Here is a 26,769-nt window from a genome sequence, read left to right as displayed (position 1 = left end):
TTTCTACTTCTGAAAAGAATACCTTCACCACTTTAAAATATGAGATCTGGCCAGCTTAATCTGAGTTTTACATGTTATTTGAAAACTGCTCATTTGGATGGAGCAGAAAGTGGCTTCATAACACAGAAAAGCAAGGGGTTCAGGCTCAGGTTCAAGAACTAGAGCTGCTGCGTTAACGTCTTTGTGAAGAGAGGTGGACAAATGGCTTACATCAATATTCACATATGAGTCTTCCCCTTTTTTCTTTTTCCATGCATTTTTCATTTCCAATTTAGCTGTTTGGCTCAGGAAAGTCTTTCCAGAGTTTTCGGGTTTTTATGTCCTGGGACATTTTGCATAGAAACTGAGGGCAGTTTCATCAGAGAAGTAAGCAAGGTTTGATCAAAACTCCTGACCATCAGTAGAACTGCTGCAGTAAAGTTGTAGTGTTTAAAAGATACCAGTTTACTCACGCTTGTTTCTCCTAGCATCTACACTACCCCTTTTGTATTTTTCTTTCCTTTACTCGAGACACTTTGAGTACTCCAAGTACAGAGCTGACCACTAATGCTTGTTTAGAGACATATTGTGATTTCTGATGTCTGACTGAATGATACTGTACTATATACACTACTGGTTAATAGTCTCACTGATGTCAGTGGATTTCAATGGATGAAAATATCTCTCCAGCAGTTCACAAGCTCTTAATTGCCAGCACTGCAAGTGTTAAGGAGGAACGGTGTAAAGTCTAAGAATACAAACACTCCATTGCATTAACTTAGGCTAGTACAGAGTCTCCCCTGGATAATTATGTATTTGTCTCAGAATGAGGACTACTGGTAGGCCACATCTTCATCCTGGGCCTGGTCTGAGTTTTAGCCCAGGATGACAGCTTCTCTGGCTTACAGTCATCTCCTGTGACCCTTGTGGATTAAGTGTTAAGAGGTTCTCCACTCTTCCCCACTCACACTATTTGAGTAGAAGCCAACTTTGCCTCATTAAGCCACAAAGAGTTCTCCTGCAGGTAGGTAGTTAGGACCAAACTCTAATACCTAAGTCTCAGAGGAGCAAAGTTAGCAGATGAGCAGGAGAGAGTGAAAGCTGGAAGTCCCCACTTCTATGGACACAAACACAAAAGTATCCCAGCTCTAACTGCAGCACCGGTTATCTTGACTGGCTTAATCTTAAACTTCATCTAGTCCAAACAGAATTGGCATGATTTTCCTTTCCCTGAGAGGAATACTACTGTGAACAGGCTTGCTAGTTGTAACTGATCTTTTGGATGCCCACCCCTGCCATCTGTTGAGGCAGCACCATGGTCTGCCAGTCCGTTAGGGCAACACTACCTTGTGGTTGGCAGTCTGTTTATTGCTGTAAGGCTGTTTCTGCAAAATATGCCTGTTAGCGCTTGTTAGCATCTGTGACCAGCTATGTGCAAAAACCAAATGGCATGGGTTTTGCTGGCACTTACGCTTGCCAAAAGAACAGTTTGAGCTGCAGAAGGTACCTGGTAAACCCATTAAAAACATGCAGATGTCAAAAGCGATGGTGTGTTATATAAAGGCAGCATCAAGAACTCTCTTAGAGGGAAAAATACATTGGCACAGTGGAGGCAAGGGGAAGAAGAAGCAGCACAGCTTGTAGTAAGTGTTTGGTTAAGCAGGCCAAACAGAGTATTGGCAGATTTTCTGTTGATACTTGCTACAATGATAGCTGATGGAAGAGCAAAATAAAAGTCTGAATAACGTTCATGCTCAGGTGAAGTTGCATGAAAGGCCTTGAGCCAACCTGATGACTCAGTGTCTCCCACCTCAGTTCCTAAAAGGAAGGATCTGATTCCAGCTGCGCACTCCTTCTGCTTCTCTTGTTCTTGCTCTCATGGAGTCGGTGGAAAAGAGCAAAAAAACAAGATCTCTTTTTTTTCACTGGAGTCAGAGCAGTTGCAGTTTTCCATAACTTTGGCATTAAGCGGTCATTCCATAGCAGCTTAAACTGACCTAATTGGTCTTCCACCCTTTCCCTTACACTATCTCCAGAGTGCATCAGACCTGTGGTAACCTTAGCCATTTCAAGTCACTAACTAGCAGAAAGCTAAGTAATCAAGGAGTGTGGGTCCTCTAAACATGATAAACTGATAAAAGGGCTTGTTGTCACTGAGAAGTGAAGTTTCTGCAGAAATCTTTCAGAAGTCAGCAGAGGGCCACGACAATGGTCAGTGGGCTGGAGCACATGACCTGTGAGGAAAAACTCAGGGAACTGAGCTTGCTTAGTCTGGAGAGGGCACAAGCATTTTAGGAGCCTTCTGATCCCTAAAAGGAGGTTCTTGAGAAGACACGCAGCCAGGATCTTTACAGTGGTGCACAGAGTGATGAGCAACAACAATCATAAATTGAAACCGGGGAGGTGTTCACTTGGTATAACTAAAATATTTTTCATATTGACCACAGACAAGTGTTGGAACAGGTGCTTGGAGAGTCTGCAGAACCTCCGTCTCTGGAGGGTTCCAAGACCTGAGGGGAGAAATCTCTGAGCAACCTGATTTGAATTCAGTGTTGACACTGCTTTCAACAGGAAGTTGGTCTAGGTGGCCTACCTGAGATCCCTTCCAACATAATTAATTCTACAGTTTTCTGATAGAACATTTTTTTCTGCTCAATTTCATTTCAGTAAGCTGTATTTTAGGTAGGAGTTCATCATTCAACTGTGAGAATTAGGAAGGATCTTTATATTTGAATAACGATTGCTGCTCTTAACAAATTGCCTGCAAGTTCTCCCTGCTTTAAATCAGTTCTGTAACCCTTACTTGTCATTACAGTATTTCAGTAGCCAGGTGGCAGGTAAATGCTAAACCAAAAAATACTGCTACAGCATATTTAAACATAGCACATACTTAAAACTGTGATGCTGTCTCACTCCTACCTGCTACTGTCCAGAAATGGTGTGAGATTGTAAGACCATAAAGACTAGAGTTTCTGTAAGGAAGATCAACACGCCCTTATTGCATCTGAGCGGAGCCTATCTCCAGAACGTCATGCATTAGTCAAAAAAAGCTTAATGAGAAAAGACACAAATATTTATGGTCAGTATCTTTCTGGGTTTTTATTTTTTTCCAGGACTCCAGAAAACAGCAGTTTTAAAAAAAATAAAAAAGGGGAAAGAAAAAAGAGAAAAAAAGGAGATAAATTCTTAAATTCTGTAGCATTTTTTTTTCTTCCATTAGGACATGGAAGGATCAGGTAGCGCTGGACTGTTAACTGAATCCAGGATTCCAGGATCAAGAGGACCAAAGGTAAGTGGATGCTTTGGAGGAGGGGAGTGGTGTTTGTTGTTGGGTTTTTTTTCAAACACAAGTGTCCCTTCCTCTCTGCTTTTTGGAAACACATAGCCCTAGTCTTCTATAGATTTGGAGTCACTGAACTGCACTGGATTCAGTTACTGTAGAATGGCATTACAGTAACTGTGTTCTTCAAAGAATCTGATACCTGGTTAGCCAATGATTTTTAGATTCTGCCCTGGTATTTTTTTTAGAGATTAAAGCATGAAATAGAGGGGGTTGTAATATCTAGCTCTCTATTTCTTGTTTTACCCTAACAGATGCCCTCTTGCATATGAAGATGGGTTATATATACACTAATGAAACTGAAATGTTATAGTTTGACAATCAAATCTGCATAATCTGAAATACCACTTAAACTAGAAAAGTGTACCCAGTAGTGTGGAAGCAATGTCCCAGAAGAAGGGATGTTTTTTCCTCCATCACTGTGTCTCAGGAGATTTTTGCTAATGTGGGCTGCTTTGAAACACCACGTAGGGAATATGGGAATACAATGCATCAGTACTTAGCAGATCATTTGGATTTATCTTCGTTCTTAGCAATAACATCAAAACTGCAACCTGTGATGCCTTCCGCAAAGCAGACAATTATCCAGCATTCCTCCTCACAGAGATATACTATAATATATACATATTATATATGGAATCATAGAATCATAGAATTGTCTAGGTTGGAAGGGACCTTTAAGATCATCTAGTCCAACCATCAACCTAACTCTGAAACAAAACAAAACAAAACACACCCACATCACTAAACCATGTCTCTAAGCACTATATCAACTCGTCTTTTAAATACCTCCAGGGATGGTGCCTAAAAACATCTGGAGAATGCGGGCATCGATCCCGCTACCTCTCGCATGCTAAGCGAGCGCTCTACCATTTGAGCTAATCCCCCCTCAATATATATGTATTATAATATATATATATTGAATCCATCTTTTTATGTACACCACTTCAAGAAGGATGTGGAGAAGACAGAAACAGACCAGCAGAGAGCTGTACAGATGGCATGGGGCCTTGAATACATGACCAGTGAGGAGAGGCTGAAGGAGCTCAAATGGTTTAGTCTGGCAAAAAGGAGACAAAGGCATGATCTAGTAGCTACTTACAGGTCTTTGAGGGACAACTGCAAATATGATGAAGCCAAACGGTTCCTCGTAGTGCCAGATGGTGCAACAAGGTCACAATTTGCAGCTTGAAGTGGTCAGGCTAAACCTTAGGAGAAACCTGTTCACCAGGAGGTTGGTGCAGAACTGGGGCAATTTGCCCAGGGAGGTTGTGGAAGCTCCGTTCTTTGAAGTTTTCAAGACTTTGCTGGACAGAGCCGTGACTGACCTGATCTAGAGCTGGTGACAGTTCTACTTCAAGGGGGTGACTATCTTAGGTGGCCTCCAGAGGCCCTGTAGAACCCTGTTTCCATGAATCATCAGAAATGAACTGAACACTGGAGACAGGAGTGAGTTTGAGAAGCTTTTTAGTGTGCTGATTTAAAGTACTAGTAATTGTGAGTCACTGAAGTTATAGCTGGCGCAGTTTAATTTCTGAGAGACCTTTGCCCCCTCATATCTTTGCGTAGATACTAAAAAAGTGGCTCAAAAATGCAGTCACAAAAATGAGAATAGAATTTGTTAGCTGAAACAAGCTAGTGTCCAAAATGAGATGTCCAAAACCAGCTCCAAAATTGCCTATTCTGACCTGCTTAAATGACAGCCTTACTCTCCATTTTGGTTTTATAACAGGCATTGTTTCCAAGTCACTCAGCTATAAATACTGAAAAAATCTCTTACTGCAGCTGAACAAAATCCTGGAATTTTGTTTTTCTGTTACTGCTTAGTCACTCCACAAAGTTCGAGTCAGTAAAGAAGGCACATAAGAACTTCCCTGTAATGATGAAAATGATTATACGTACTTACTGGTACTGCGTGAAAGCATTATGAGCCACTTACACCCTATGATGCCTCCAGAGGCTCCTTATTGTGTTTGAGTGAAAATAGAATATCTGCTTCTAAGAAGGCTGTAACTCAAAGCAGCTCCTAGGAAATAAATTACATTTATTTGCACTATATTTGTATCTATCTGATGAATGTTTAATTAATCTTTTGTGAGAAAGTAGTGGTTATGTTTTGAAGTAGAAGTATCAAATTTATTTTGTCTGTAGGCTCAGCTATCATTTCCAGGGTTTCTCTTCTCTTTCTTCCACAGACCAGTGTAAAGTTTTGGTGGTGCTTGTTTTATTGGTGTCTTGTCTTCGTATTCCAGATGAAGACAATTCAATCACTTTGTGAATTCTTTTTTCTTCCACTCAGCTTTCTAAAATGATCAATAATGAACTGTCGTTCATTGAACCATCAGTGTCATAATTGTACTTTACAACTGATGTCACCATATGGAGACAAGAGAGGAAGTTGCATCACAAAATGTTTGTTTCAAGCTACTTTTAAACCTAGCAAGACAATGCCGTTTTGCCTCTAAACTGGTTTCATATCTTAATTTTAGCCAAGGAGGCAAATTCAAAAAATTGTAGGCAATTGAAAGAAATCCCTTGCAACAAATTCACCCGGACAACTTTATTTCTAATATTTTCTTAAAATATGTATAATATGCAGTGACAAAATTAAAGTTGTCTTTGTAAGAAAAAAAATCTTTAGATCTTTGCATGATAATATAAAGCAAGGCAGTATTTATTAGAACAACAAATCTAAAACAATGCTTACATTTTATTACTTTCTTTTGATACTGCTGCTCTCCGACATTGTTTTTGTAACTGTTGTGGTTATGGATTAGGGTTTTTTTCTGAGAAAATTTATTATGCAATGCTTTGTGGCTTTACCAGTAAATTCAGTGTAATTTTATAGGGTTCTGCAGGAAGACATGGGCAGCGTGGGCCATTAGGACCAAAGGTACCCTATGTCACAAGGAACACTTGAAAGCTAACCTATTTGGCTTTGGCATATATTTTTTATTTCTATATTCCCAACATTTGCCTTAACAAAACAGCTTTTGTTTAATGTTGATATACTAAGTAGAGCACAAATTTTATTCCCATTTTCCCTGGGTGTCCACCCGGAATGTGTATTAATAGGATTATTTCACATCTACACCAGAACAGTGAGTAAATACCAGATGGGCCGTTACATTCCAAGGCACTTGGTGTAACACGGCATTTTTGTTTAGGACATTTGGCAGTTTCTCTTTGTCACTCATTTATATATCATTCTGGTTTCCAAGAGGTTACATGTATGCTGTTGAAAGAAAAAGCTGCAGGAAGAGGCCTTCTGGAACCATCTCAGAAAGTGACAGAAAAACATTCTGGGGGGAAGAAGGGAGATGTCATGACTACTTTGCCTTGGTTTTGATTTGAGCTCAGCAGTGTCTGAATTTTTCCACTTTGCTGCTGCTACTGGTCAGGTAACCCATGAGGAAAAAATTGAGAGATTAAAAACCAGAGGGAAGAAAAGGGCAGATTTGCAGAATGAGACCTTAGACAGGAAGAGGCTTTTTCTGTTCCTACATAAGGCTCGAGTACCATTCAGGTTAATAGTACAGCAGGACACCACCTGTTCAGCACCTTAAATGGGTAAAGATATTTGATGTCTTCATTGCCTTGGGAAATGACAGCAACATTGAGGGATTAGGAAGCAGAAAACAATAGGTGGGGGCCCCCATCCTCTCTTCCTAAAATTTATACCTGAACACATACAGCACAGGTCACTGACTACCCAAAAAGCACATTGCCAGCAAGAAACCTTAGAACAACAGCAATCAAAGATCGGGCCAGTCACCTGTTATCTAGAGTCTATAGAGCTCAGCTTAATAGGGCTGAAAAAAGCCCCTCCCTGGGTACTACTCCTGTTAATGCTGGAGGACAACATGATTTAGGAGTGAAAAAGTCAAGCATTTGCACAGTACGTGTTAGTGAATGATACTGCAAAGTTCTGGCCAGAATAGACAGGGTCTTTCACATGATGCTGCTCCATGGACACGAGTAGGTGCCAAGTCTCCATGCTGAAAATACATTTTTTGTTAAGAACTTATTCTCTGACCTTAACTAAAAATTTTGTTTCTAAGATACTGTAGAAATACTGTTTCACAAAGACTTCAGAAATGGAGGTAACATGATTCCTAGAATTTAGAAGGTGGACTGGGACTGAAAAGATAGATAGATCTTGTCCAAGAGACTTCACCGCCACCGATACTAAGCTTTTAGTTGTTTAATCTTGAGTCATTCATCCCCAAGATCATGGAGACACGGAAAGGAACATACTATTGCCTGACATTTGATAGAATCAGGTACACTATGGCAAAATTAATATAAACTGGTTATAATACACTATCTTTCTCATGGGGATGAATTTTACACCCACTTTCGTCGTTATAAATGACTTCACTAGGCAATGGTGGCAAAATACAATAGCAACTCACTTCCAAAAAACAAAGGCTAATGTATCATGCAGAGTTTAAGGTATAGTTATGTTTCATACATCCTTTGTCCTTCAAATACTCCACACTAGTAGAGCTTTCAGAGAAGGCCTGCTGTGATCAAAGTTTTCTCTTGTTTCCTAGCAAGTAAGTATAGATCCAAATTCTGCTTTCACTTTTATTATTACAAAAAACTGTTTTCATTAAAAAACAGTCTACAGTCTTCATGCACTCATGAATATAAGCACTGCTAAATTCTTTTAGGACAGTCTAGTAAGCATAAAAATAACATTTGAGGCAGTGGCTGTGGGTCCTTGCTGATTCATTCCTGTTAATACTCCCTATCTCAAATGAAATGAACTAAATTGCATGTTCCCTGTCTGTAATGAAATCAAGGAGTGATGTCTACTCAGAGCTAGAGCACTGCAGAATCAGTCCCGAAGGTGGAACAGTGCAGCTCTCATCGTGTGGTTTGTGGCGTGACACAGTCGTAGGTGGGGGAGCAGGATGAGGGATGCTGAGTTAACCGTGTTGAGGGAAGATGGTGAGTCATTTGCGAAGGCGCAAGGTCATTGTGGCACTGGTAGATCTGGGGAATGTTATCATGTGCTGATTTCAGACACCAAAATGAAGGTTCAGGCATGAGGTTTGGTAGATGCTCAGCAAAAATAATGTGTGGTGACCAGAAACTCTTAAGATGTGGTTGACAACTGTGAGGTTAAACCCCCAGAAGCAATTCACAAATGTATGATGAACATCACCTTACCAAAAATATGCCCTATTCTTGCTAATCGTGTTACTCCATTCAGTCCTTTTCTTTGTAAGGAAAGTAACATACATGTTTAAAATCCTTGTAATTAGTGTTCACTTTGATATTTGAGCCCTACTGTGTTTCTGTTTCAGGGAGAAAGAGGCAACATTGGTCCACCAGGTTCAAAGGTGGGGAATTCATTTAACTTATCTAAAGCCTCAGTCATTTTTCCTTTTAGTTTCCTTTTTTCTCTTAATGCACCCGGGGGGGTAATGAACATTTCTTGCTCTGTCAGCATATTAAAGCCCAGGGAGGCTTCTTGGAAAAACAGAAGCCTTTCTCAGCTGAAGTGTGATTATCAGGAGCCAGAGTAACCTGTTACTTAGGACTTCTGCCCATCATCCTGCAGCCAGACCCCTCCTAGCCCACACCTGACCACTCGGGAGGTACAAGATTATAGAAATGCTGGTTGGAAGGACCTCCAGAGGTCATCTAGTCCAATATCACGCTCAAAGTGTTATTACCACCAGCACTAGGTCACATCAGCTCTGGACCAGTTTCTAGACGTGAAACCTGCAAGTTTACACTGCTTTACAGGGTGTTAGCATTGAAATGAATGGAGCTGGAGTCCATTCTGTCCTCTCCAATCTTCCCTCTCATCATCCCTGTCTCTTCTGGCTTGGAGTCCTCCCGGAGCCAACCCCAAAGCTCCTGTTTGTATTTGTGCTGCTTTTTGCCTCTCCCTGGCTGACTTGTGTGCCTTTTGCAGGCATGAGCCAGCAGAGGGCGGTGCTGGGACTCAAATAAAATAAAAATATTTTTAAAAATTGTAAAGAATAAAATAAATCAAATCAAATCAAAACAAAACAAAAGCTTCTCTTGCATTTGGGACAGCACTGAAATCCAGAGTTGCTCTAGGAAACAAGATTAAAGCAATTACATATCTACCCTTCTGCTTGCTGAATTTTCGCAAGAGTATTATCACAGTCTTCTAGCAGCATCTGCTTGTTTATTTTTAAAAAAAACAACAATGTATCAGGACACTGCTTGCCATAAATTCCATCTGCTGTACATATTTTGAGTGTTGCCATTTCACAGAGATATTTGTCAGCATGATAATTAAAACTGATGCATTGATGCATAGGACAGTTGTTTCACTCTTCTCTTTAATCTGTTTGAGACTATAGATTAATTTCTTGATTATTATACATACAGGTGCTTTGTTCTATGCTCCTTGTTCCAATAATTATTATTGTTGATGTGATAGATGCATTTCAAACATTGTAATGGGAGTAACTACAGTGCTATTTAAAAATAATAAATCTATCTCTTCAATCCTCGGATTAGAAAAGATCTGAGTCCTCTTACCTCTGGCCAATGAGCTACATTCTTAAAATATGGAGGGAGTTAGAAATAAGGATGTTTCCAGATACATTATTTACTGTAAAACATTTTACCTGTCCTGGACCTTTTCGTCCAAAATAAATTTTGTTAGGGAAACCAGTAGGTGAAATTTTTCAGCATTTATGATAGTAGGAAGCTGATCTCCAGGTACCAACGTGCCTGAAACGACAGCATTCTGTTGCAGAAATGCTGTTGGTCCAAGGTTATTTCCTCTGCCCAATTACCTTTGCCCCAGATAGGCACATACAATTTTCTACCAGCACTGAAGAGACTTAAGTCCCAAGTACCATTTTTACTAGTCGTGTATGTGCCTAAATCCCAGTAGTTGCTTTGGTGCCTAAATCCTGTTAGCATTCAGAGACACCTTTTATCCTGCACTTCTCTATAAAATAAAAATTAGGAGGGTTTATTCCTGAGCCACGTACTTTGCTGATCACAGACAAACAACGGAAATAACAGTGAGAATATCCCTTCTAAATGAAGTGGACACATTAAATCTTTTATGCTGGTAGTTCTGTAGAAATGCATAAGGAGAGAGAGGATTTTGCATCCTATGAAGTGTTAGTTTGAATTTCTTCTGTCACACCAGAAATGCAAGCAGAGAAGACCATTTGACTTTGGATGCTTTGAAACTCTGTTGTTCATTAAGACACTCCTGTAGAGTATTAGATAATTCTCAGTGGTTTTATTGGATCACATCCATCCTTCCATCCATCCATTCATCCATCCATCCATCCCAGTATCCTGTCTCCAACAATGTCAAAAGCATACGCAGTTTGAGCAGATGCTTAGATGCAATTTGACCTCATAAAAGAGCAAGTATTGCATCATGGTTCTCCTAAGTGACCTCCTAGACTCCAACAATTTGTGACTCAGGAACTTTCTCAGCTAGAAATGGTGTCTTTAACCACAGTTATATCTCTACGAGTGAACTTGATGTCTCCCCTGGAACTCATGCATACTTCTGCGCTTTACAAGACCTTGGGCTAAGGTGCTCTGCTAACTTAACTACACATCCCATTAACCTCTTCCACCTGTTTTCATTTGATGCACACTATTCCTTCTATCAAAAGTGTGAGTCCTTCACTACACTCTACTTTTAGAAGCCTCTACAATAGTCTTCACCCACCTCCTCATTTTGTAACTTTCATTATTCCCATTGGCCTTTTCTGAAGTTTTCTAATTCCACTAGATCCTTTTCAAGATGGAAAATGTGAACAAACCAGTGCACAGAATGCAAGTTATGGGCATTCAATAAATATATACAGTGGCATAGTAATGTTCTGTGCTGTTGTTTTTCTATCAATTTTATAATAATTTCTTGTATTCAGTTTATCTTTTTGACAGCTACTGAGATCACCTTTTAATGGAATTGTCCATGTCTACTAGATTTTCATGGTACTATCTACTGTAAAAACTCTTGAAGTGGAACAGAAAGTAAACCAAAACAGCCTTTTCCTCAAAAAAAACCCACCAAAAAACCCCACCAACCAAACAAATAAACAAACAAACAAAAAAATACCCCCACTACTAAAACAAAACAGGGCTAATCTGTCACTTGGATGAATCATCAGGCTGTTCTGTGTCATTTCCTTTGTTCTTTTATATGGCACAGAGAAAAACAGATGCCAAAAAAGTAGTTCAGTGTTTATCTGGTCCTTTAAGAATTCAGTTTTCTTTTATCTGGTTTTGTTTTGTGGTTTTTTTTTCTGGGCAAACTGCATTATCATTACTGAGTGATCCTTCTGTTTTTCCCACAGAATCAGATCAGATTCTTAGCAGTAATAATCAGTCCTGCATTAAACTAGAGCAGGGGCTATCAAACATTTTGTCCCACATACCAACTTCCATCTACATTAAATGCCTCTTCCTCTGCCTCCAGCCTGACAGTCACTTAACTGCAGGGTGGAAATAACCCAGGAAAGGTATCCTGGGGGAAAGCAACAGAAGTCACACTTTTGGGAGGTGGAAGCAGTGGAGAGGAATGATTGCAGCTGCATTAAAAACTCTTGCTTTTAGCAGGAGGAGTGGAGAGAGCAGGTGACTAATGAGATGATGCTGACTCCACTGAGCCCCCCACAAACCTGCTCCCTAGCCCGTTCAGAACCATACTGTGGCCCTCCCAAAAGTAGTAGCCTACTGCCTGTGTGAAACTAATACAACCGAGGGAGAGTAACAGTACGTTTGTTGTGGCAGGGAATGCGGGGTACAGACGGAAAACCAGGCTTTCCTGGCGTTGCTGGACATCCTGGAGATGTGGTGAGTAGGGCTATCGTAATCTGTGATCACCTAACGCACACTGGCTCCCAAATCTATGTCTTAAGGATCAGCAGGAGCCCTAATAGTACTTGCTAGCAGCGTGTGGAGAGCAGGGTCTTGGTGTGTCCTGCTTAACCTGGAGCAGTTACCTCAGAGACCAAACAGAAGAGCGGTGTGTCCCTTGCCCTCGCCTCCCTCATCAGTCAGAAGTGACACAGGCATCTCCAGAGGCTAGTTCCAGTTCTTAGATGCTCCTTTTGCTTTTAGTTATTCAGAAATTAGCTCTGCTTTTAATTAGAGAGAAGCCAACGGGCTCGTAGGCGATTTTAATATATTTCTCAGGATTAAGAGCCACGAGGATTACAGAGCTCTTCAGCTGGGAAGTCCCACAGCTCGTCCCCTGCCACCTTCCTCTCACTCGTGTGCCAGACGAGCTGTCTGCATCCCCAGCACAGTGAGTTGTATCAAGCGACTGTTCAAGCTTAGAAATAATCTGCTCAAAAATGACCCTTTAGCTCACCAGTGTTCTGCTGCCCCCTGCACTGGGCAATCCTGGACACAACTGAGGTGGTTAATATTGAAAAAGGAACAGATAGCCAGTACAGTGAAAGAAAGGCTTGTTGAATTGACCCCCAGCTCATGAAATGTTGCGTGCCCATGTGCTTCTGGCCATCTGTGAACTCTGTCAAACGTGCTGGGAAGTACTTTTAAATATCAAATTCTCAGAGGGTCTGAGTTGAAACTAGCTGGCCCCATCTATGTGAAAAGCACATTTTCACAATTTTTCCCTTGAAATCACTTATGCTCATTTTTTTAATCACGTGCAGGGTCCAAAAGGGGAGAAGGGTGACCCAGGACCTCAGGTGAGATAGCGTGGATTTCATTCTTTCTGAGAAACCTATGTGAAATGCAGTACTTGGTAAATGGGTTTTTCACCTGTTCATGCTTTTGAAATAGGGTGAACCGGGACAGGATGGGAACAGTATTGTCGGACCACCTGGACCACCAGGACCACCAGGACCAATCATAGCAATACCTGAGGTAAGTGTGTTTGTCAAGCATTAAAATCTCTGTAACATCTTCCAGAGAAAAGGGTACAAGCCGTTAACAAACTGGCAATTCTGCTGTTGATGTTTAGGTCGTAAGTCTACTCCTTAAAACATCAAAAATCTCAATATGTCTCTATATCAAATGGCTTTGTTTTGAAAAGATTAAATAGGAAGGAATATGGGTGAAGATCTTACATATAGAATCATAGAATGGTTTGGGTTGGAAGGGACCTTAAAGATCATCAAGTTCCAACCCCCCTGCCATGGGCAGGGACACCTCCCACTAGACCAGGTTGCTCAAAGCCCCATCCAGCCTGGCCTTGAAGCTCCAGGAATGGAGCATCCACAGCTTCTCTGGGCAACCTGTTAAGATTGCCCAGAGAAATATAAAAATATATATATAATATAAATATAAATATAAATATAAATATAAATATAAATATAAATATAAATATAATAAATATAAGAATTGCGGGGTCACAAGCTCTCCAGGTGATTCTGCAGGAGTTGTGAACATCAAATAAAAATCAGCAGAGAAATACAAACCTGGGAATGTTTAACAAAGCCAGGCACCTGAGACATGGCAGTATGTGGGAGAGAGATATGTTGTGTTTTCTGACTCTTCTGGAAGAAACAGTCAGAAGTACCAAAGGGTAAAATGCTAGAAGCTCATAAAAGCTGTCTAGTATCCTTTAGCTGCATGTATATTTTCGGTCAGTTTTGCTTTGTGTACTTCAGCCTTTGCAAAAACAATACTAGTTAGCAGTAAGGAAGGCTAGAGTTTAGGATGGATCCCTTTTCAGGCTGGCAACAAAAATCCATGTAGTGGGCTTGGTATGACATTAAGAACTGGAGAAGCTGTGAGTAGCTGCAGGAAATTCTTCACCTCTCAGAGGTGAAGGTGCCTAAAACAGCCAGGCTCATCCGTAGGAATGCATATAACGGCAGTACCAAGTGATTTCTGATTCCAAGAAGGGAAAATGCCCAGATGAGAATTCTGTGTCAGGGGGAGCTGGGGACCAACACTATCACGAAGTTGAGCTACACATAATGTTTTTTGTTGACTGAAACAACTAGTCTTTCACTTAGGCTTCTGCTACTGATAGCAAATATAGCATAAATCGGCACCCCATAGCACACATAACCAGTCCCAAAAGAGTTGGGTTGTTTTAGTGAATTTGCTGTGTATCCACCCAGAATCTTAGGATCCAACACTGTAAGATCTGGGATGAGCAGAATTTTAGATTCACAGAAATAATGGTTGGAGGGGATGTCTGAAGATCATCTAGTTCAAAGTCCTGCTCAAGTTGGGACTGTCACCATCTCTTTACCATGTTTTCACCATGGTAAAAGTCTTCACCATGACTTTATCATGTTTTTACTGATTTTCTGGGAAATTCCTCAATAGCTGTGACAGAAATGCTGATGTAAAATTCATGTTCTTTCTCACAGCTCTACCATGATATCACTGTGGGGCCTTAACTCTTATCAGTGACTAAACAGGTCTGTTTGCAGTAGTAATGAACCTGAACGTGTTGCTCCTTAGCTCCTTAATACTCGAAAAAAACCTGTGAAAGCCTCAGAGGGAGGACAAGTGTGTATAAGAAATGTAAAAATATTATTGAAGCTGAGATAGCAAACTAATGACACTGGTTTGCTGGAGGCTGCATTGCTCCCTGCACATTGTGATAGTCGCAGTCCACACATCTATCTAATGTATAGCTTATGTCTGAAGAAGCCTGATGTGCATCCTCTGAATTCTCCAGAACTTCTGTAGGAGCTACCTACACCATGCATTACAGAAATGTATAGGGCCTGGTAGAAGCTGTATTGTGTTAGTTGTATTACAAACCCATACAGAAACCCATTTCCTTCTCCAAATACCTTGGAGTTTAAGAAGTAAGCTCTCTTACAAAGTAGGGTGCATAATATGTGTGGCTTTATGTACTTTTGTAGCAGACAGGTATTCTGGGGAGGTACAGCAAGAGCCATCTATTCTCATATGCTTTGAATCCTCTAGATTGTTAATCAGATGATTTCTCTGAGGACTTGCTGTGCTGGATTTTGATACAGTTAATTAAATGTGTGTGTGTGTAAGTATATGTCACTACTTATGACATTGAGTCCTACCTACCTCATAAATGTTTGCATAAGAACAGGACCTTTGCTTACTACACGTTTGCTGAGATAGAGGATTGAATTACCCAAATACATTTTGTTGACTCAGTCTCTCATCTTCTGCAGTTAGCTTTGGATATGGAAAGAACTGCTGAAAGTAGACCTATCAATTGCAGTTGGAATTACAGAACTAAAATAAATACCAGTACCAGCTGTTGTAATGTGGATATTGGCTTGATGCCGGTAAAGCAGCAGAGATCAATTAAGTGATCTAAATGAACCACGGGGCAGTTAGAGAGATTACTCCCTGGGTCAGGGTCTGTTAGTTCACTCATTTAACCATTGCGTAGCCAAAGCCAGCAATACTTCTTGGGCTACAGAAGTTCAATGGACTGATCTGTCGGAGTTGGAAGGAAGTTTCCTTACAAAGGGCTGGTGGTTCCAACTAAACGGATTACGTGCTGCTTGATGAAAATAAAACAAATTAAAGAGCTGTTGCAGTTTCAGTATTGTTGAAATGTTAAGATCTGATGTGGACAGCTGTGGCTCAGGGCCAGGGCTCACCAGTGTCTGGCCAACAGCACATTGAACTGCACTGAAAAGTGGACTTTGGTTTCCTCCTCATTTGACCTGCTCCCTATGTGAATGGAGAGGATTTGCTTCCTTCAGGAGCCCTTTCTAACACTGTGAAAAGACATGGTATCATGGTAAAAGTGAGGTCTGCAGTGGAACCTAGCCATTTCCAGGCTTCTGCAGTACCTACTGACACCATGGATCTCAGAGACTCGCAGTCCTTTCTGCCTCTTCTGTTGCTGTCCGTCAGGAAGTCTGCTCTGAACTGTCCTGTGAAAAAAACAATGTCCCTCAGTTTGCTGCTGTTTGATATTCCAAAATACTAGAATCAGTATTTCTCATCCTATATTGGCTATTTTACTCTTTTGAAGCATAATCTCTGATAGTGCATTGTCATGCATAGAATCATAACCAGTAAACCATATTAATTGTTGCTACAATTTTATCATTCCAATTTAGTTGGATACAGTACAGAAATAATTTTGAATAGAGATATTTTATTGGATTTAAATTGAAAACTTTGAAACAATTATCTGTTGGTGCCATTACTTAGCCATCATTTAAGTACAAGAACTGAATGAAAGGCCTGGAGAAAGGTTAATATTGGGGGTGTAAAGCAAACGTCAAAAGATTTTGTTTCCTGTGTTCTTTCTGTAATTCTAGTGAGGGCATATTTATGCCATTTAGATACAAAGCTGAAGGTTTACTTAGAACCCAGCCCAGACAATCACGCTAAAAACTACTGTTTCTTCCTCTTCATAACAATGAAGAAAATATGGAAAATATCATTGTCCTAGTTTTGTAGTCAGCACTTCCTGAATTGATTTGATGTGTTGAAAAGTTACACTGCTGGATTGCTGCTATTAAAGCTGCTTGCACATCTGAAAAGGAAGATAAATAACTGTATACCTGGAGCAGGTTGTGAAGAGTGCAATCTTTTTCTCTAATCATCACCCTTGTACCCTCCATTTTCATACCTTCTTCAGCACTGTGTACAGTTTTCTGACTTCGAACCACAATTTCCATTTGCAGCTAAACTCTATTTATAAAATATACAAAGCGCCCAATCCCAAGCTCAGTAAAGCCTTTGGGATTCTTTCCGCTGACTTCAGTACAGTTTGGATTGAGCCCAAAAAAGAATGAATACTGAGTAATTCCACAGTGAAAAGACAGGCTCCTGGATTTCTGCCACCAGCTGTAGATAAAGCAGAACAATTGCAGCAGCAGGACTCTTTCATTACTGTCACTAAAGTGACAGCCTGTGTCCTGTTGCCTTTCTGGGCCATATAGTGCTGGGAATATGGTGGGACCCACAGCATCGTGCTAGCCCTGGAGCAATGGAGCAGAGAGCTCAGGTAGGCTGGGAGGTGGAGCGCTGCCTGTAGGACTTACACTGGCTTTTTATTTGACAATTTTCCAGTGTTTTTTGCAGAACATGAGGACATGGAGCAGGCAGCAGCACCCAGTAAAAGTAACAGGCTTTAACTGCACGAATTATGATGCCAACATGACCACAAAGTAGAGAAAGTTAACTGTACACTGCCATGCTCAGATTACATAGGATAGGATAGGATAGGATAGGATAGGATAGGATAGATCTCTTTTGTGTCCTCCTTCCCAGCCCAGAGTAGAAAAATAGTATTCAGAGACTCATAAAATAATTTGATGTGACCTCTGGAGGCCATATGGTCAAACCTCCTATTCTAAGCAGGGGTAGCTTCAAACTTAGTTCCTGTATGCTGTATTCATAATAAATGTTGTGAAAGACTGTGATCTGATAGCATTGATCTGCACATGGTTACAAGCAGAAGAGGCATTCACATTTCACAATACCTCAGTGACAACACGCTTATTCATGTGCTAAGTGAATGCCTGGCACCTGAAGGCATGCCCTGCCCTGGCCTTCTGAAATTCAGAAGATTTTCATTACAATGAATGTCCTGCTGCACACGGAGCCTTATATTGAAATGGGTGGCATGGCTTGCCTGCTGAATGAGGGGACTATTTCAAGACTCTAAGGAGATTTGGTATGCCCCTCTACTCTGCTCTGGTGAGACCCCACCTGGAGTACGGTGTCCAGCTTTGGAGTCCTCAACTCCATGTCCACAGGAAGGACATGGACCTGTTGGAGCAGGTCCAGCGGAGGGCCACAAAGATGATCAGAGGGATGGAGCACCTCCCTTATGAAGACAGGCTGAGAGAGTTGGGGTTGTTCAGCCTGGAGAAGAGAAGGCTCTGGGGAGACCTCATAGCAGCCTTCCAGTACCTGAAGGGAGCCTACAGGAGAGCCGGAGAGGGACTCTTTGTCAGGAAATGTAGTGACGGGACAAGGGGTAATGGTTTTAAATTGAAAGAGGGGAGATTTAGATTGGATATAAGGAAGAAATTCTTTCCTGTGAGGGTGGTAAAGCACTGGAACAGGTTGCCCAGGGAAGTTGTGGATGCCCCATCCCTGGAAGTGTTTAAGGCCAGGCTGGATGGGGCTTTGAGCAACCTGCTCTAGTGGGAGGTGTCCCTGCCCATGGCAGGGGGGTTGGAACTTGATGATCTTTAAGGTCCCTTCCAACTCTAACATTTCTATGATTCTATGATTCTATGGTATTTCTGAATCCAAACAATAAACAGGACTGTTGGAGTGAAAGAAATGAAACAAATGACCAAAACTGAGTAAGGATCTCTTTTCACCTACAACATTTATGTAGAGCAAGCACTTACATATTGTCTGAATTGTAATGTATGACCATAAGATATAGTATTGGGAACATCTATTTAAACCAGAAAGGTAGCTATCTGAAACCGAAATGAAACAAAATGAAAGCCTAACCATAACATCAGGACAAGGCTCTGATTGGGAGCAGCCAACACTGATTTATTAACAGCAATTCATTCCTGATTAAAATGATTGCTTGTCTGTGGACAAGGGATGGGCACTGGATGTTGTGCACCCTGACTTTAGCAAGGCTTCCGGTGCAGTCTCCCGTAGTCCTGCTAGTAACAAATTGATGACCTATAAAGTGGGTGAGCGGACGATAAAATAGGTGGAAAACTGGCTTAACTGATGGACTCAGAGGGTTGTGACTGGCATTCACGAGACTGCTTCTGGAGTACTGCATCCAGCTGTGAGTTCCTTAGTACAAGAAAGATACTGACATAATGGAGTGACCCCCGTGCAGGGCTGCCAAGATGGTCAGGGGACCGGAGCACAGAGAGAACGGGGTCTGCTCAGCCTGGAAGAAAGAAGGCTAAGGAGAGAGTTTGTGGCTGTCTGCAACTACCTAATCAGAGGATAAAAAGATGGAGGCACCCTCTTCTTGGAGGCCTATGTCAATATTATAAGATGTAACAGACACAAGTTGGAATATGGGAAACTCCAATTAGATGTAAGCAAAAATTTTTCACCCTGATGATACGCAAATATTGTCCAGTTCTGGTTGCCCAGAACAATGGTGGCCTTTCCATCCTCAGAGATGTTCAAGACTTAACTGGACAAGTCCCTGAGCGACCTGATCCAATTAGACCTGCACTGAGGAGGTGTTGAAGCAGGTTATGTCCAAAGGACACCGCCCGCCTTCATTATTCTAATTCTGTGGTCAAATTATGCAGAAATACCTGACCTAATGCAGAGCTCACTAACTCCAGGATAGGAAGCGCTGTAGCAGCTTTGCTATTATACTGCTCTGTTCAGACTTCTTGAGACTCAGAGCTGATTAGCTTGGGTGCTGCTCCACATTCAAGCAACTATTCTGTTTTGGAGATCCAAACTACTTTCATTTCAGCAGCGTGATCAGAGCTGACTTAGGAATCACTGCCCGGCACTGCATGGTGTAATGCAGACACGTCCAGAATATAACTATAACTTCAACTCTACGACAGGATGAGTGTGATCAGACAGATTCACCATCTTAGAATACCAGTGACATATTAGAGTATAAAACCTTCATTTCGATCTTTATCTTACTGAGGAGAAATGACTTCAGGCATTATAGTTTTCAAATTAAAAATGAGAGTCAGTTAATTAAAGTTTTGGAAGCGTTCTGAGATCCTTACATAAGAAGTATAAAACAAATTCTAGGTTTTGTTATTCCAGATGTATAATAAAAATTAGAAGAGAGCATTTTCTGTGGCCTTATTTGTGTTTTTCTCCCAATAGTTACAAAGGGATGCTTTAACTGTCTATAGATTTCTAAAAATGTATGTGTGCCCTAGATAGTCATTTTGGTATTTGAAATAACCTGTTCCTTAACCGCTTTTTTAGCTGCTACTCAATGATACAGATGGAATTTTTAACTTTACTGGAATTAAAGGACTGCTTGGGCCTCCAGTGAGTATATGCTGCTCTATTAAACCTTCAGATTTGCTTTCTCTTCAGTGTCTCCTTTTCAGTAGCAGCTAGAGCTGAGTTCCCTGTGCTTTAGAATTGTGTTCCTGCGAACTTCAGCACTAAGCTCTGTGGAAGTTCTTCAGGGAAGAACTGAATTCTGTGGGAATGAATCGCTTTTACACATTTGTATGAACGAAAGGAACCGACCTAGCTCTGAACCTGAACTATGTGCTCAGAATAACAGAAATGTGGAACTGATGCAAAAATAGGGACCAAGATTTACATAGCATTTTCTTCCTTTTTTTTTTTTTTTTTTTTTGCTATTCTTGTTTTTCAAGTCATAAAACGTTGGGATAAAGTATTTTGTTCAGTTCTCCTTGAGACTGCAACTGGGAAAATTAGGCTCCTGAGTATGAGTTCAGTCTCACAGCAGTTGTAGCTGTGGATGAAAAGCTGGAAATTTCATGAGAGGAACAGATGTGAGATTTCAGGTTCTGTTTTGCAGCTAGGAGTATAGCTGCAAAATAGTTCAGTCAAATATTTGAAATTCTGAATGCTTCTTGGTAATATTTCAAATTCCTAGCACTGGATCCAAAGAGAAATCTACCTTTTCCAGGCTGTGGAGTCAACCTTGCCTGAAAGTCTACACTATATTGGACTTTGCAAAATTACAATCCCCCCAAATGAAGCATCTTACTTCACAGCTAGTTTCATTTGTGGGCTGTTGTTTGTGTATTTTATTTTATCTGTTTTCTTGTTTGTGAGTACAGTTCTCTCCCTCACATTCAATCCCCAATGAAACAAAGAAGACCAGAATATCTGTACCTGAGAGCAGAATTTCACTCTACATCGCCATAGTTTGAAAAAAAAAAAAAAGTATCTTATTAACAAATGTTTACTAAATCTGTCAGTGAACTGGGAAGAAGGACGTTAGCTCCAATAACAGATTTTAACCTTTATGTGTTAGCCCAGCACGCCTCTTTTCCACTCATCACGTGGTAGGACAACGTCATATTATTGTGGCTGTGTCCAGCTGTGCTTCTGCTAAAATAGCTTTCGTGGAAGAATATTTTGGTGTGTTTCCCAAAGACCTGATTCTCCCAATCCCTGGACATAATAGGATGCCAGGGTAATATGGGCCCTCTCATGTGAGCTCTCTTACTGCAGGTAGTTGCTGTTCGAGCCTTAGGTGATAGGTTCTCAAAACAACACAGAAGAGTGGGCTCCTGACCCCAGCGGAAATACATTGCTTTGTAATAATTGTTACAGTCCCAACAGAAAGAAGTAGGTCTGTAATAATTCCAGTTGTAACTGGAAAAGTCTTTGAACCTCAGTCTCAGAGCTCACCCTAGTCAGGAAAGAGGTGCAGTCGAGTGGCTCAGGTGGTACACATCCAGGTGACGTGAACTAGAACCAAAGTGTCTCTCTGTAGATATCACAGTGGGGCAATCTTAAATATGCTCCGTACAAATCCAAATCCATGTTTCTGTCCACCAGGAGCAAAATAGCAAAGGTGGGAGGGCTGCCGTGATCTCTGTGCTGGAATCTGGAAAAGATTCAAAGGAGGCTGAATGTCTTTCATATGTGGAAAATGTCACCTTTCTTCAGCCTCTCCTGGATCTCTGTCCCTTCAGTTTTGGAAAGTAATTGCTGATGTCCCAGGAAGAGTTAGAAGTATAGGCTGTTGTGGAATGTTCACAACTTTACCACTGCCTGAATGAAGTTCTTATTTGAGTTTCAGACCAGTTAATATTCACAAATTACACATTAAATGGGAAATGCATACTCTGTTTTGCAAGCCTGTAACATGTGTTTCTAAGAGGGTGGGTTTTTTGCATTTTGCAGGGACCAGATGGTAAGCCAGGTCTACCAGGATTTCCTGTAAGTATTATGTTCCTTGGGTTTAAGTAAGTCTTTTTCAATATAGTTTAATATTTCAAAAATTTATATTGTACAGAATTTACACGAAAGCTAATAAATTTTCGTATGGGAGACTGTAGATTTTTATGGAATCAACAGCTATGGTAGAAATTAACTCTGCTGGAAATGAAATATACTGTAATACGCATATCTCATATTTCTGCTTATCTCAGAATCAGTTCTGTAGTTTAAATCTAAATGTAATTGATTCTCATGAAAAATTACTACTTAAGAAAAAGATTTATGCCATTTAGGAGAAGCAAATGGAACAAGTTATCTTCATATGTACATGTAATTGTATTATTCTTTAGGCTTTTTTTTGTCACCACTGCAGAGTACAGTAAAGCCCTATGAGGTGTACCTTTTTTATTATATCCTGTAGGAAACATTTATTATTTTTTATAATAACATACCAGTGCCACCATGGAAGCATTGCACAGCCATAGTATCAAATGGTGCCTTATACTATGCTACCTACCCATTGTGCTCAGACTGCCACACCATGTGAACATTATCTGGCTTATACAGTAATGTTTAAACTATTATATTTATATTCTACAGAATGTGAAAGAATTATTTTCCCTTGTTATGATTGTTTTACAGCTCGAAAGTGTGCATAGGGTCTCAGGATCCTTTGTCTATTGCCTGAGAATAACTAAGGAGAAAATTGGGAAAGCTGACAAATGATGTTGACAAAATGCTGGCAAATTACCCAAAAATTCTACAGAAGGTTGTTTACTAAATCCTGAGTATTGTGGACTGCATAGGAAACCAAGAAAGCAGGAAAAAAAAATCCTTAAAAATACTTTTAATTTGAAAAAGAGCTGATTGATAGCATTTAGAAAGTGATATCATGAATTCTTAGTCTCTCTGTCATTTACAGAATTTCTCCAGACATGAAAATATCATTCTTACCTCAGGTCTTTTCTTTATCTCTTAACAAATGCAGGAGTCATGTAGACTTGAATTTGGTTCTTGGTGGGAAAAAAAAGTAATTCTGAATGCACTTATAATGGAAGATTGTAAAACAAAATGTGATCTGAGCAGAATGTGTTCACTACAGAACAGATAGATAAATTATCTCATTTTCAAATATATAAGCTCTATTCCAGGTAAAAATATTTTTTTTTTTAGAATATAGAGTAGGGAGGAAGTAGAGAATTTTAGGCTGAATTTCTGCTTTTATTATTTGCATATTTCTCTTTGTGAATGCGTGTGTCATCTACACTGTGATAAACATCAGGGGGTTTGGGCTTTGCTCTTTTTAGCAGATTCTCCGTATGTGATACTTGGTTTAGGGATTACGTTGGTTCAGACAGCAATTTAGTCTTGTAAGAGAGTTCTTAGATTGCAACCAGAGTGATCCAAGTTCAAGTTTTCCAGTTACTTAAAATCACATTTAGTAAAATGGCCTAGCTCCATATTCTCAGCAGATCTCACCAGGGATTTATGGACTTGTTTTTGCTTAGGGCCCTCGGGGACCGAAGGGTGATACTGGTTTGCCTGGATCACAAGGAATCAAAGGACAACAGGTAAGAGAAAATGCATAGGGAAAAGTACGTGGTGGAAAATGTGTTAGATAACAAATAGTGATATTAAAAGTTTCATGATTCTAATTTTGCTAGGGATTGGGATATTAATAAGTTTATGTGCAAAATTTACTAACTAGAAATTGAAGGAGTACTAAATAAAATAACTCAATGTAATAATAATTGAGAGCTAATGTTCCTGCCCCAGTGTTGAAATTCCGCAGCGCAGGATGCACTTACCAGAATAAGTTTACATAACCATTAACCATGACCTCTTCTTGCAAGTCCATTGTCTGTGCTGACGCTCTGGGATCCTAACCAAAAGGCCAAATAAAAAAAAAAGATTGCTATTTTCCTCCTCTGTTGGCACAGAGGGCTTTGCCTATGGAATGAAGGCTGCAGTTTTCCATTCCCAAAGAAAGACTTGGGGAGCTCTCTCCTTGGGAACCTTTCTCTGATTTCTGCACAGCAGTGTTTATGCTGTAGTGCTGTTGAGAGGTGACTAAGGACTGACCCTGATATTTTGTAAATATTGCAGCTGGTGTTCTGTTTTATTTCCCCTTCTTATCCACCTGCAGGAAGCAGGGGAGAGGAACATCTAAGTTATTACAATCTTGGGGATAACAAAAAGAAAAACAAAAACACTTTCTGCTTATTCTTTGTAACTAGCTGACACCTCTTTCTCACAGGTAATAGGAAGGCTTGGAAATGGTTAATTATGGCTTGAAATGGGATTGTAGATGAGCAGCATCTTCATTGCTCAGAAGGAAATAACTCAGGCCACAAATACCAGTCCCCTTTTGTTATAAGGATTCCTGTTCTTTATTGGAGTACATAAAATGATCAAGCTCAACCTTAAAACCAGCTGGGTGGTTTTTGGCTTGGGTTGTGGTTTTTATTCGTTGGGGGAGATGTGGGGGGTGTGTTAGCTTCTGCTGTCCACACTGGAAGGAACTCAAAACTTGGAAGCCATCATATTTTGTACCCACCGATGACATAGTGGTATTTCTGCGGCATGAACACTAGGTTATGCACAAGTGATGAAGTTGGGAACTGCAATGAAGCTGCACAGACACATAGGAGCATTTTGCTTTAAGGATCATGAGATGCTCCTGTAGCAATCTCAGGTCTCTAAAATCATAGAAGATAAACTCAGGGAAGCCAAGCTTTTGGGAGATACTTTGGATACTTTCAAAGTATCCAAAGTATCCTCAGGGAGACTCCACAGACTCCAAAGATTTAAGAATTTGCAAGAAGAACTGAGCTATAGCACTTCCTGCTCAGTGGAAATGCTATAACCTGGACTGTCATTTTAATCAGCAATGCAATTGTTAGTTTCAGGCCAGATTTACTCCATTAGAGATCTTGGGAAAGCTGTTGTATTAAGCTGCCTGAGCCAGGAGGAGGAAAGTTATAGCTGAAAGATCCAGAGTGGGAATCATGTGCTGGCACTGGGGAATAATAATTCATGGTTGTGCTGCCATTATTCAATAGAATTACCCCTTGAAGAAGTGGAATGCAAAGGGTCGTCATTTGAATGCTGGGAGTTGGCCTTTGTTAAAGGTAACGAGGCTGCATCATGCCAGGCATATAAAGAGAATGATTCATGCTTTCCTGATAGTAAAATCAGGACACTGGGTGTTCTATTGAGATTTTACATTTCCAGCAGGATTTCCTGACCACTATCTAAGATGATGGTACACAAGAAGGCACCAATAGCCTGACAGCCTTTGGCAGAGATCGTCTGTGAACACAGCATGTTGCACATAGTAACTCCACTGAGAACTACTGTCTACTGTCATTCTTCAGACAGCAATAGTGCTGCTTTGACGACTTCTGGTTCATCGAGAAGTGCTTTGTAAACACTGTAAAATAACTTTGATAATTGCAGGGTGAAAAGGGAGAACCAGGAGCTATCATTACCGCTGATGGATCTTTAACTGAATTATTAGGAAGAAAAGGGGAGAAGGTGAGCTAATACTGTGTTGTGTTCCTCCAGAATGTTTGGTGGCCTTGTTACCAGCCACCTCTGCTCGATACTGCAAGAGTTCTCCTTGTCATTGCTCTATGTGTGTCTGTCCTCAGGGTGAAGCTGGAGTGGTGGGACCAGTGGGACCAAGGGTAAGACATTTCCAAAGATGAGTGGATTCTTTTTTTTTATTTTGCTTTGATTTTACAGACAATAGTAAATGTAAAGGTAGTTTGTTTTAACTTTTAATTCCTTCCGAGTAGGGATGATAAAGTGCATTCATGCTTCAAGAAGATCATTGCCCTTCAGCAAAGAGTATGTTTGTTAAATATGTAGTGCTGTAAACTACTGACTTGATTCAGAATTTAAATTCTGTTACAATCTAAACAAACAGTGAGATATCATTAGAGCTAGAAACTTACATAACTTAGGAGTCTGAGTGAACTGGATTTGTTTAGCCCTGAAGATAAAAGGCTGAGAGGAGCTCTAATTGCTCACTTTCACTGCCTGAAAGGGAACTGTAGAACAAAGTCAGGGCCTTCTCAGAGTGCCAATGTTCACAAGTACCAGCAAGGGAAATTCTGATTAGATATAAAGAAAAAATTCACAGTAAAAGTGGTTAAACACAGAAATACATGCTCAGAGAGATGGTGGATTGTTGAACAAGGTGCTGAGTGGCATGACCTAACCAACTTCTAACTCCTAACTAACTTGAGAGTTCGTCTTGCTTTGAGCAAGAGGTTGGACTAGATGATCACTGAAGGTCCCTTCCAATCTAAATTATTTATATGATTTACAATGAAACAACTGACTATATCAGGCTCAGTTTCTGTCGGTGCCAATAATTTGCAACTGCCTTGGATTCTGAGGAGGCTGCAAATCAGGCAGTAGAGTCAGACCATGTACTAAAATCAGGGTATCAGGGTTTAGAGGCCTTCTTTCAGGTACTTGGCCTGATATTTTTGACTGGACACAGAATGTTGTCTGGAAGCACAATAAATCAGTTATAAAATAAGAACAGTTGCCCAGACTCAGTAGTGTTACAGCAGGAATTAATTTCTTCTAGTGTAGTATTCCAAAGATCAAGGATATTGAATGTTTCTTTGCTTCTGCTTTTGATGTAGTCTGGTCTCTCTTGTGCCTAA

At 40.5% G+C, this 26,769-nt stretch overlaps 1 protein-coding gene and 1 non-coding gene across 3 annotated transcripts in view; one reads left to right on the top strand and one right to left on the bottom strand.

Annotated features, from left to right (window-relative positions):
- COL15A1 (collagen type XV alpha 1 chain) overlaps positions 1-26,769 on the top strand; it is a 142,973-nt gene that overhangs the window by 84,182 nt on the left and 32,022 nt on the right. The window contains exons 17-27 of one of the 2 annotated variants that reach the window (XM_074147010.1): positions 3,200-3,268; positions 6,168-6,212; positions 8,635-8,670; positions 12,083-12,145; positions 12,973-13,008; positions 13,103-13,186; positions 20,141-20,206; positions 22,052-22,087; positions 23,596-23,658; positions 25,547-25,624; positions 25,741-25,776. In XM_074147010.1, the coding sequence (XP_074003111.1) occupies positions 3,200-3,268; positions 6,168-6,212; positions 8,635-8,670; positions 12,083-12,145; positions 12,973-13,008; positions 13,103-13,186; positions 20,141-20,206; positions 22,052-22,087; positions 23,596-23,658; positions 25,547-25,624; positions 25,741-25,776 (612 nt within the window). The remainder of the gene's footprint in view (positions 1-3,199; positions 3,269-6,167; positions 6,213-8,634; positions 8,671-12,082; positions 12,146-12,972; positions 13,009-13,102; positions 13,187-20,140; positions 20,207-22,051; positions 22,088-23,595; positions 23,659-25,546; positions 25,625-25,740; positions 25,777-26,769) is intronic. The other variant, XM_074147011.1, reaches the window with a different exon arrangement.
- TRNAA-AGC (transfer RNA alanine (anticodon AGC)) lies at positions 4,135-4,207 on the bottom strand. The gene has a single exon. It is a non-coding gene; the product is annotated as a tRNA-Ala (tRNA).

The sequence above is a fragment of the Numenius arquata genome, chromosome 4 (assembly GCF_964106895.1).
Source record: "Numenius arquata chromosome 4, bNumArq3.hap1.1, whole genome shotgun sequence".
Lineage (NCBI taxonomy): Eukaryota > Metazoa > Chordata > Aves > Charadriiformes > Scolopacidae > Numenius > Numenius arquata.
The sequence above is the reverse complement of the archived record's forward strand: the minus strand, read 5'-3'. Positions and strand labels throughout refer to the sequence as shown.